We start from the raw sequence: 11007 nt of genomic DNA, 5'->3' as shown, positions 1-11007 counted from the left end.
CAGCCACCCGACAACCAACCTCGAATCTGCTCTGAATTCCATTCTCTCCCTCGCCACAGACCTCAAAGCTGCGGCTCCAATGCTGCTGTTCTGACAAGGCAGTGAGTGCAGGGGCTGAGCCCGCAGTCGGCGCTTACAGGCCCCTCCGCCTGCACGGAAGCCAGGAGGGGACAGGGATACTTCTGTTCCTGTGAGCGCGAGACCTCAGACTCATTCGGTCCCTGCGCACGCTGCCTTGCCACAGGAGCAGTGCCAATGCCAGAGCAGTGGGAGGAAAAGAATCAGAAGCCCAGCTGGAGAGAGGGGGTAGGAAATGATTAAGAGGGTGGGGGAGAAAATCGCAGGTCTGTGGGAATAGAGATCTGCTGGGGGGGGGGGGGTGACATGAAGGGGCTTCAGAAAACAGAAGCCGGGGGGGGGGGGAACGACGACAGGGGTCAGCGCTGCCCCTATACTATAATTGTGATTGGGGCAGCAGAAAACAAAATATGACAGTGCATGAGGGTGGAGGTGGGATGGGGGACAGAGCATTCTCCCCACCCCATCCCCACCCCTACCGCACATACATTAATAATGTCTATTAGATGGAGAAAGGGAGGTGGAGAAGGACTGAGATCTCCTAGAAATATTTTGTGAGAATTTAAATCCTGTTCACGCGTCCGCACCACATCAAAACCTATTGAAATTATGTATCCACAGCGAGGGTGGGCCTGGGCTGGAAGTTAGAAGAGGGAGAAAACAAGCGAGGGTGGCCCTTATGTTCCCCTCTTTTGTCCCGCAGGCAGTGGCAGCAGAGAGACAGAGTGAGCGCTCCCCCTCCCCCCTCCCATCCACTAAAGAGGATCCTTTAATTGATACCAGAAATGACACTATTCCACTGAGCGAGTCTGATCTGTCAATTTTGCTTTTTCTTTTTTTTTTTTAACAGCTATACAGGTATGGAGTTATTTACTAAGTATTTGTGATAACTATTATAGCTGACTGACTATGGAATGCAAAAATGCCCACAACTGTGCTAATATTGGGATTATTTTTACCCCCATTTTACTGTGCCTTAGTCTCACAATCCTCTTTTGAGTCGCCGGAGTCTGTCTTTGAGCCACGCACATGCAGTGGCACTGTCTGGCTTGCCTAGCAATGGGAGCAGCAGAAATCCTTGTATCTCTCTAAGTATATTTTCAGTATACACATGTTTATAATGTGACCCATTTTTGATCCAGGCAATTTCCTACCTGCGTCGTTGACTCAGTCGTAACCTGCCTCTACTGGAGCAATGGTGCCATAGGTCTTCACTCACAACTACCTAGAGTCTTCCCCAAAATGTTTACCTCCTCCCTCTCCCATATAGCCTAATCACTGCAGCAAAAGACTTAGGTTCCCTCTGGAACATCTGGCTGGCTGGCACAATGCTGCCCCCTTCCCCCAAATCTGGTCACTACTAGCATTACTGCTGAGCGATGGATCAGAATTCCCTTGCCAGTGACTTGAATGCTGCCTTCATGGCTGCAACCAGCCTCAACTGCAGGAGCAGCGGAAACCAAGCTTGGGAATCAAACCCAGATCTTCCCCTTGCCAGCATATAGCACTGCCACTGCACATCCCTATTTTTTTCAGTTAGACTGTAATGTATATTCAGCCCCAGATACCTGCCAATAAAGGCTCATGGTGCCATAGGGTGAAACCTCAGTCGGAGTAGGTTCAAACTCATATGGAAGCCCAAATTAGGATTAGGCAGAAGCTGATAGACAATAGCATAAAACAACAACAACCACCAAAAAAGACCAATCAACCTAAGGGTTTGTTAAAGGATCTTTCACTGCTATTCAGCACCCTGCTCTGGACAACAGACAAATGTACCCAGTGCTCAAAGCCCTTGTTGGAAGAGTGGTTTTATACATGTAAGACATAAAGAAATAAAACCAATAGCACATTTTGAAATAAGCTACAAATGGATCCAGAAGTTCATAAAATCTTTTGCACCTTTACAGCCTATTTCATGAAGGTGTGTCAAGGGTTAATATGCCAAAGGGCACTTCAGATCAGTGTTTCCCAAAATGTTCAAGCTCAAGGCACAGCTAACAAAAATGTATGATGACCAATGCCCACGGAGCAAGCGGTGCAGACATGGATAGGACTCATGCAAGGTGGAATATAAATCAAAATAAATGTGGCCAAAAGAAGAGCAGAGAAGGGTGACCAAAATGATAAGGGGGATGAACGGCTGCCCTATGAGGAAAGGCTAAGGAAGTTAGGGCTGTTCAGTTTGGAGAAGAGACGACAGAGGTTTACAAAATCATGAAAGGACTTGAACAAGTTAATGTAAATCGGTTATTTACTCTTTCAGATAATATGACTAGGGAGGCACTCCATGAAGTTAGCAAGTAGCTCATTTAAAACAAATTGAAGAAAATTATTTTTCACTTGGCACACAGTTAAGCTCTGGAATTCATTGCCAGAGGATGTGGTTACAGCAGTTAGTGTAACAGGATTTAAAAAAAGTTTGGTTAAGTTTCTAGAGGAAAAATCCATAAATTGCTATTAATTAATAAGCAATAGTAGCTTGAGATTTATGTAATGTTTAGGTACTTGTCAGGTACTTGTGACTTGGATTGGCCACTGTTGGAAACAAGATACTGGGCTTGACCCTTGGTCTGACCCAGTATGGCATATTTTATATTCTTAAGAGCTAAGGAAGCACTGGAAGCCCCACCAGTCTCTCTTCCAAATTAAAAAAAAAAAAATAGGGCGAGAGGAAGTGGAGATGCACATGAACTCACTACAATGGGCCAGCCCCCTCTATGTACAAGTGCAGGATAAGAGAAACATCGGGGTGGTGAAAGCAGCTGGCTCAGTTAGATGCCTTGGCTGCTTCATGTGGCTGCCGGAGCTCTTCCATTGCTGCTGCTCCCAATAGATTAAGTCATGTCCAGTGCTCCATGCACGCTCTCCCCATCTCACTTAGCTTGGGGATAGGACAGAGGCTGGAAGGATTCAAAAGGAGGAGGCTCAGGAAGTGGAAGAAGAGGAGGTGCTGTGTGCACTGACAGGCCGATGCAGCAAGCTGGGTGCTAAAACACTGCGCTGGATTTCAATGCAGATTTAACGCTCAGATTAATTTTTTTTTAACTCCTGATGCAGCAAGCTAATGATATGCTAATGCATCAGGAGTTAAAAAAAAAAATAGCAAAGCCTGAATGCTCATTTTAACACAGGAAGGGAGGGGGGCGTCCCTGCCAGTCAGATTGTGCAAAGGCAGCTGCCACCACTTACCCGGATAAATCAGTACTTATCCGTAAAATGCATTTGATATTTTTTTTTATTTTTTGTTTTTGTTTTTTATTTTGTACAGGTTTTAACTGTAAACATAGTAGCGCTGGAAACTTAATTCCATCTCTGACCCTGGAGTTAAGTTTCCAACACTAAGAAAATCCTGGCCAGGCCAAATGTACCTCTCTGCATCAGAGAGTAATGCTTAATTCCCTCATTTGTATGGGATTTCCATACAAAAGCGCTAAGTAGTATTCCCATTTTAGAACACTCATTTTATGTACATAAAACTCCTTGCTGCATTGGCAGTAAAGTTTACACTCACAAAATGAGTGTTCAAATGAAGGCAAAGCTGTGAGTTGGTCAAAACGCACCTTTCTGCATCAGCCTGACAGTGTGCAGCACATAACAGGGCCCAGCTATCCATGCCTTGCATGCTGCCTGTTAATTACCATACTATAGGGCTCATGCTATAGCTCAGAATAAGAGGCAAGCATGACTATGCATGTTCTCAGAAAAAAAGCTCTTACACGTATAAGAACTACCGTTAGTGCCTCTTGTTGCTGCGGGATGCTGAGAACAGAACACAAGTGCAGGCTTGTATCTGAGTATTAGTGGTGACTTTTACATGGTACTCATCAGGTCTGAAAGTACGCCAATGTGCCATGGCACGCTGGTTGGGAAACACTGCATGAGATAATAGGCCCCACTAAAAATAATGAGGCCTGTGGTTCATAAGCTGCATTTTGGTGCATTAATACTTAATGCACCGTAGTAAGTAGGTGCCTTAAAGATATGATTTCTCCTGACTGGACAAATACTATCATTAATTTCAGGGCTGTCCTGGGGAGAAAGGGGATCATTGAGGTGATTGCCCTGGGACTCATGCTTTGGGAGGGCTGTGAGCCAGAGAGAAACCATGTCATCTGCCATGCCAAAAATGAGGCGGCTTTATCAGCTGGCAGCATGCGTCAGTCCAGGGAGTTATCAGGACTGTATCTGTCCTCACTGAAGAAGAGGTGACATCGTGAGCTGCAGCGTCATCATCCCACACCACATGCTGGCCACATCTGCTCCTTCACAGGAGTCTTCAGGACCACACTGGCATGCTGGAGTGATTAGCAAGGGAGGACTTAAGAAACAAGTGACCCCTATGGGCCAAATAGATGCCTGGGAGGTTTAGAGTGGGTGCAGGGGTAGAAAAGGAGAATGCTTGCTGGGGTATTTGGGGGCTAGGTAAGGCGAAGACTGCTGGATCAAGTATGGGGGGGGGGGGGGAAGGGGGAGGATAGTGGGCAGAGAAAGTGTTAGCTACAGGCTGAAGTCAAGTTTGAGAAGGGGGGAGAATGGTGGTGGTCATGCCTAAGGAGGTGAGGGAAGAGAGAAAGTTTGTATTGCTCCTCCCCCACCAATTTAGTGTTTCTGAGGTGGTGAGACTGACAGAAGGGATGCTTCTGGGGTTGGGAGTGACAGAAAAGAATAAAGAGAGAAAGAAGGGGATACTGAGTATCAGATGGTTGGGACAGTTTCCTCTCCCTCCTCCCTTTCCCAAGAGGGTCCCACTCTGGCTGATTTGCCTTGGACCTCACACCACACTAGGTTAAATCCTGATTAATTCTGCGGTTTGAACTCAAGTGCTGCTGGAAGCTCGAACCCAGGGGTACAGACACTTTTACAATCTCTCATTTCAGTTAGGAGGGTTTCCAGCCGGTTAAATCCAAGCTTCCACGTGATCTGATTCCCCATCATTTTTATCATCTGGGCATGCTTCAAACAAACGAACAGCTGAGCCACAAGAGATCAACATTCTTACAAAAAAAAAAAAAACCGTCACTAATTGTACTATACAACATGATAAGGCCCTAGAAACATGAGTCAATAATAAGAATGCTCACGAGACTGCGGTAACTTAAAATATAAACAAGCTCCTCTCAACGATAAAAAAAAAAAAAAAAGCGCTGTTCCTCGCGCCCCAGTAGGGCAAGTTCGCCTCACACAGTTTCCCGCCTTTCCGAGAAACGCCAAGGAGCGACGGAGCCTCCAGAGCCGGCGTCTTCGTGCTAGCCGTGCCTCTTATAAGTGCAGTGCGGGCAGCGTGCTCGTCTTTGTGACGTCACACTAGGGCTTTTTCAGCCCAAGGCTCTGGAACCTCGTACCCCCTACCCTCCGCCCCGGTCTCTCTTTTGCCTTCATGCCGGTCTGGAATCTTCCCCGGAGCGCGCGGCACAATCTGCCGCTGAGGCAACCCCGGGGCCCTCGCCAGCCGACACGGAGGCTGCGCGCGGGGTGAGCCGCAGAGATAGTTACAGTGGGAGGGGGAGCGAAGCCTAGGGCTCGAGTTGCAGCCCCACCGAGGAGAGGGCCTCATGATAATTTTTGAGAATTTTCTGTGCGAATGATGCTCTCAGGTTGGGAGTGGTGGGAGGTATCAGTCTTTGGAATTTATACGTCTTAGCGTGCTAGTATCCAAGGAAAAGTGTAAAACGTTAGGGTGGATTATGGTTCTTAGAGATAAGTATGTCAGGAAAATAATATCCCTCCCCCCTTGAATTTATTTATGGATTTTTTTCCGCAGTTTGTCTGTTTACAGTCTACTAGGTGTCACTTTTATGATGTTTAACTTAGCTTCCTGTGCCTTAAAATTATCTCCAGTGTGGCCATCAAAAGGAGCAGCATATTAAGGAAATCTGTGCTATATTTTTTAAATTAGTTTTGTAAAATATGTTATTCATGAACTAAATTTGATCCATCCATTAGTGTACACTTTGAAAATGTCCTACCTTTACTTCTGATGACTTTTCATCACTAGTCAAGACATTTTTAAATATAGTAGGGTTTTCCAACTGATTTCAGATTTTCAGGACAGGTTGATCCAGTCCTGCTTTTACTCACCTGCATGAAGGTACTTATTCTTGCTTTTCTTAGGAAATGTAATTGGGAAATTAGAATAAATCCCAGCATGCAATGTGATAAAACCGGGACTGGATCAACCTGTCCTGAAAATCTGGAGCAAGTTGGCATCCTTAAATATAGCATACCAAGAAATACATTCTAAATGCAGTACCTCACCCAAATTTATCTCTATAGACGTCTGTGTTTGGCTTTTCTAAGTTTTACATAAAGCTATTTCAGTGATAGACAACACATTTTCTTAGAACTCTTAAAGTGTTATGCAATGAAATGTTATACTTGCAATAGACCTAAACTTGGTCTGTATTTACCATATTTAAGGGGGGGGGGATTTCCACGGTGGAATAAATCTCATGTAACTGAGCCAAATTTTCCTTGGGCAAGCCCAAATCTAAGAGAAGTGTCAAATACAGAAGTTCTAAGATGGCCCACAGGCTAGAGAGATATTCTATCCTTCTTGTCCTCATTTGGGAGAAAAAACGTTTCTCACTTACCTTTTATGTTCCTTGTGAACTCCGGTAGAACTCATCTTTTCCTTTGCAGATGCTATCTGGTACCATGATCCTTCTCCTCATGTCTAGATCCCAGCAGGAAATGCAATCTGGCATTTCTTCTGAGCTGGTCATGGCCATTCTCAATTTGTACCAGACTATCTACCCATGACTTTCTTCAGCTTCAGAAGGTCCTGAGACAGTATTTACCAGAGATTGCCCTGCAGATAGACCCTGGATCTGGGAACTCGCCAGCACTCTTAACTGACTCGGTTGTACAGAGGTAACAGGAGTAGTACAGCGCCATGTGGCTATGTGGGAGCTGCTTTTGGCTTATACCTATCCTATCTTCTTATCCATATTTAGGTCCTTATGTCTCCTAAAACTTTTGGTGCAGGCCCTACATCCTTTTGGTAGCCCTTCTCTGAACTACCTCTATTCTGTCCATATTTTTAGAGGTATGGCCTCCAGAATTGGACCCTATTCTAGATAAGGTCTCACCAATGACGGTAGAGGCATTACCACCTCTATCTATGCAACTTGGTATCCGTCTGGTCCTTGCCATTCCCTTTTTGTATTGTGTGGTTACCTTGAGATCATGAGGCTGATTCTGAGATCTCATCATAAACTGCTCCTTTGGATTTGTGCACCCTACATGCATGAATCTACACTTTTTTGCATTGAAACTTAGCTGCTACTCGACCTCAAGCTTTTTTTTTTTTTTTTAAGATCCCTTCTCATTCTGTTTCCTGCCTAAGCAGTGACTATGCATTAATGTTATCTGTAAAAATACACTTTTCCTACTAACCCCACTGCAATATTGCTCACTGTCAGGCCGATTCAGTACAGTGTGCTCCGACGGAGCGCACTGTTAACCTGCCCTTGGACGCGCGTTTTCCCTTACCCCTTATTCAGTAAGGGGCAGAAAATGCGCGTCCAACCCACGGCACCTAATAGCGCCCTCAACATGCAAATGCATGTTGATGGCCCTATTAGGTATTCCCGCGCGATACAGAAAGTAAAATGTGCAGCCAAGCTGCACATTTTACTTTAAGAAATTAGCGCCTACCCAAAGGTAGGCGCTAGTTTCTGCCGGCACCGGGAAAGTGCACAGAAAAGCAGTAAAAACTAGAGATGTGAATTGGAACTGAAATCCGACCCGATTCTGGTTCCGATTCACATCTATAGAGATGTGAATCGGAACTGAAATCCGAACTGATTCTGGTTCCGATTCACATCTCTAGTAAAAACTGCTTTTCTGTGCACCCTCCGACTTAATATCATGGCGATATTAAGTCTGAGGTCCCGAAGAATAAAAAAAAAAAAGAAAAAACAATTTTAAATGGGCCAGCGGCTGTTGGGCCGAAAACTGGACGTTCAATTTTCACGGCGTCAGCGGGCTCGAGAACCGACGCCGGCAAAATTGAGCGTCGGCTGTCAAACCCGCTGACAGCTGCCGCTCCGGGTCAAAAGGAAGCGCTAGGGACGCGCTAGTGTCCCTAGCGCCTCCTTTTGCCCGTTTCTTCCGCACCACCTAAATACAGAATCGTGCGCACAGGCGAGTGGGTGTTCGTCCGCTCTTCCGCGGACTTTACTGAATTGGCCCGAATGATGTCAAGCACAACCATCCCCAGTAAGTACAGATCCCTCTTGCTCACCAATGATAAACCCTTCTGTTCTGGGTGCGAACTCCAGTTATCACCACCCTCTATTTCTCAACTATTTTGTAATCCAGGCACCCACCATGGGGCTCACCTATAGGCTGCTCCATTTATTTGTTAACCTCCTATGTAGAACAGTAGCAAAAGCTTTGCTAAAATAGTGTAGTTGCTGAGCTAGTCCACTTGAATGCATGGAAATAAAAGGTCAATAAATAATACATAAAAGGGGTGGCCACCTCTCGCCCTTGAGAGTCACAAACAGGCCAGGCTTTAGGATATCCTCAATTAATATGCATGAGATAGATTTGCATGCACTGTCACCAATGTATGCAGATCTATCTCATGTATATTCATTGTGGCTATCCTGAAAATCTGACCTGTTTGTGACTCTCAAGGGCTGGAGTTGGCCACCCCTGATATATCAAGTAATAATATCAGGTAATACCTTTTTTATTGAACTGGCTTTCCGGAGCTACTTGCCTTTCATTAGGTCAAAAAAAAAAAAAAAAAAGAACAGGAAAAGGTAGAGGATGATTGAATGTACAAGAGAATTGCATTTTACATTACAATGGTATTTTGAAGAAGGCAAGGGGATTAGAAAAGTGATAAAATGAAAGAGGCAGCTAAATTGTTCGGTAATGGGTTAGAAGAAGCATATCTCTGTTAAGTACTTTTATGTTTATTTTGAAGTGTTTGATCATTTTAATTTCAAATAACTGAATAGTCTTTTTAGTACTTTGATCATAAACTTTGCTGAAATCTCAAGTATACCACATCCAGTGCACATCCCAAATCAATTCTGTGATCACTCAATTAAAGAAACTGATCAGGTTTGTCTGACATGCTGTGCCTCTGGCAAAAAAAAACATATTGTCTGTTATCCTGCAGTGCTTTGGATTTAAGCAAATTCATTGCTGACTAAAACACTTTTAAGGCAAATTGCTGTGTAAAATACCATGGGTGTCAATCAATGCAAGCACGTGAATGTAAGTAATGTGTTTGTGCTTGCAAGATGTCTGTGAAGAAATGCATAACAATAGCACTGTATTATGATGCAGTTAGCAACTGTTGAGTGTTAGGTGTATAGTTGCACTTCTTGTATCATAAACAATTTTTGTTAACTTTGTTTCAAATTAAACTTGCACTTCTGATTCACCTCTTTGTGATGTTCTCCCATCCAGAGTGGAGACTGTCCTTGTATAGCATTGGTTTTGTTTTTTATGACAATAAAACCCCAGGACAGTATTCTTGAGCAGTTTTGGTGTGTCTGGTTCACAGTTGGAAGGGGGTTAACTCCAGTTAATTACCTCATAGGAGACCAGACATATTTGGAGTCAATCATGCTAGAGAGATTTGTGCAGGTCTTCCATTTCAAGCTCAGTGGCTTGAGTCACAAGGGATTCCTCGGTACTTTACAAAGTTAGGAAAAGGAAGCCCCAAGGAGCTGTTTTGCTTTCCCATTTTGTTTAACAATGAATATATATATATATATATATATATATATATTTTTTTTTTTTTTTTTTTTTTTTTTTGTAAATCCTCCACATTACCACTAATCTAACATTTCTATAGTGCTGCAAGGCATTCGCAGCAGGGTGCAGATACTTAAAAGAAACAGTCTAGTTGAGACAAACGAATAAGGTGGTTTTCTAGTAATCACTTAACTATTATTGTAAAATGTGCTTCATGCGAGAGAGCGCCAAGATCAGGAAGAGTCGGGGTTTTGGGATTTAAAAGTGTGGCCTAGAGGAGTAGGCTGGTATTCAGAGCAGCAGGCTGAGAACCAGGGAAGCCAAGGTTTTAAATCCTGCCTCTTCCACAGACACTCCTTATGACCTTGGATGAGTGTCACTTCGTGCTCAATTGCCTCAGGCACAAACTTAGGGCTTCATTTACTAAAGCATTTCTCCCATTCTGTGTCTAGGAAAGAATGCTTAGTAAATCGGGCCCTTAGATTGTTCCTATTTACAAAAGTGGAAGTAAGGAAAGCTGGGAGCTACAGGCTGGTTAATCTGACTTTGGTGGAGAACAAATTAATGGAATTTCTACTAAAACAGAGGATAATGCAGTTTCTGGAATCCAATGGATTGCAAGAGACAAGACAGCATGGTTTTACCAGAGGTAGGGCTTGTCAGATGAACCTGATCAATTTCTTTGATTGGGTGACCAGAGAGCTAGATTAGGGGAGAGCACTGGATGTAGTGTACATGGATTTCATTAAGGCAGATGACATAGTTCCACATAGGTGACATAAATAAACTAAGCATGCTTGGTATAGGCCCTAAAGTGACTGAATGGGTTAGAAACTGGTTAGGTGAGAAGTGACACAGGGTAGTGGTAAATGGGAGTTCACTTCTGAAAAAGTAAATAACCAGTTCACATTTGCCCGTTCGAGTTCTCTCATAATTTTATAGACCTCTCATATCCCTCCCCCCCCCCCCCCCCCCCCCCCCCTCAGCCGTCTCTTCTCCAAGCTGAATAGCCCTAACCTCTTTAGCCTTTCCTCATAGGGGAGCCATTCTATCTCCTTTATCATTTTGGTTGCCCTTCTCTGAACTTTTTTTTTCCAGTGCAACTATACTTTTTCTGAGATACAGCAACCAGAATTGCACACAGTACTCAAGATGCAGTCTCCCATGGAGTGATACAGAGTTTCTATGACATTCTCCATTTTATTC

The 11007-nt window shown here is 44.1% G+C and overlaps 1 protein-coding gene across 1 annotated transcript in view; it reads left to right on the top strand.

The window, feature by feature from the left end:
- Nucleotides 1-5295: 5295 nt before the first annotated feature.
- The window catches only part of ARL14EPL (ADP ribosylation factor like GTPase 14 effector protein like), a 50577-nt gene continuing 44865 nt past the window's right edge, over nucleotides 5296-11007 (top strand). Inside the window, exon 1 of the mRNA XM_029586137.1 lies at nucleotides 5296-5553. Within this exon, the coding sequence (XP_029441997.1) occupies nucleotides 5459-5553 (95 nt within the window). The 5' untranslated portion in view covers nucleotides 5296-5458. The remainder of the gene's footprint in view (nucleotides 5554-11007) is intronic.

The sequence above is a fragment of the Rhinatrema bivittatum genome, chromosome 1, assembly GCF_901001135.1.
Source record: "Rhinatrema bivittatum chromosome 1, aRhiBiv1.1, whole genome shotgun sequence".
Taxonomy (NCBI): Eukaryota; Metazoa; Chordata; class Amphibia; order Gymnophiona; family Rhinatrematidae; genus Rhinatrema; species Rhinatrema bivittatum.
The sequence above is the reverse complement of the archived record's forward strand: the minus strand, read 5'-3'. Positions and strand labels throughout refer to the sequence as shown.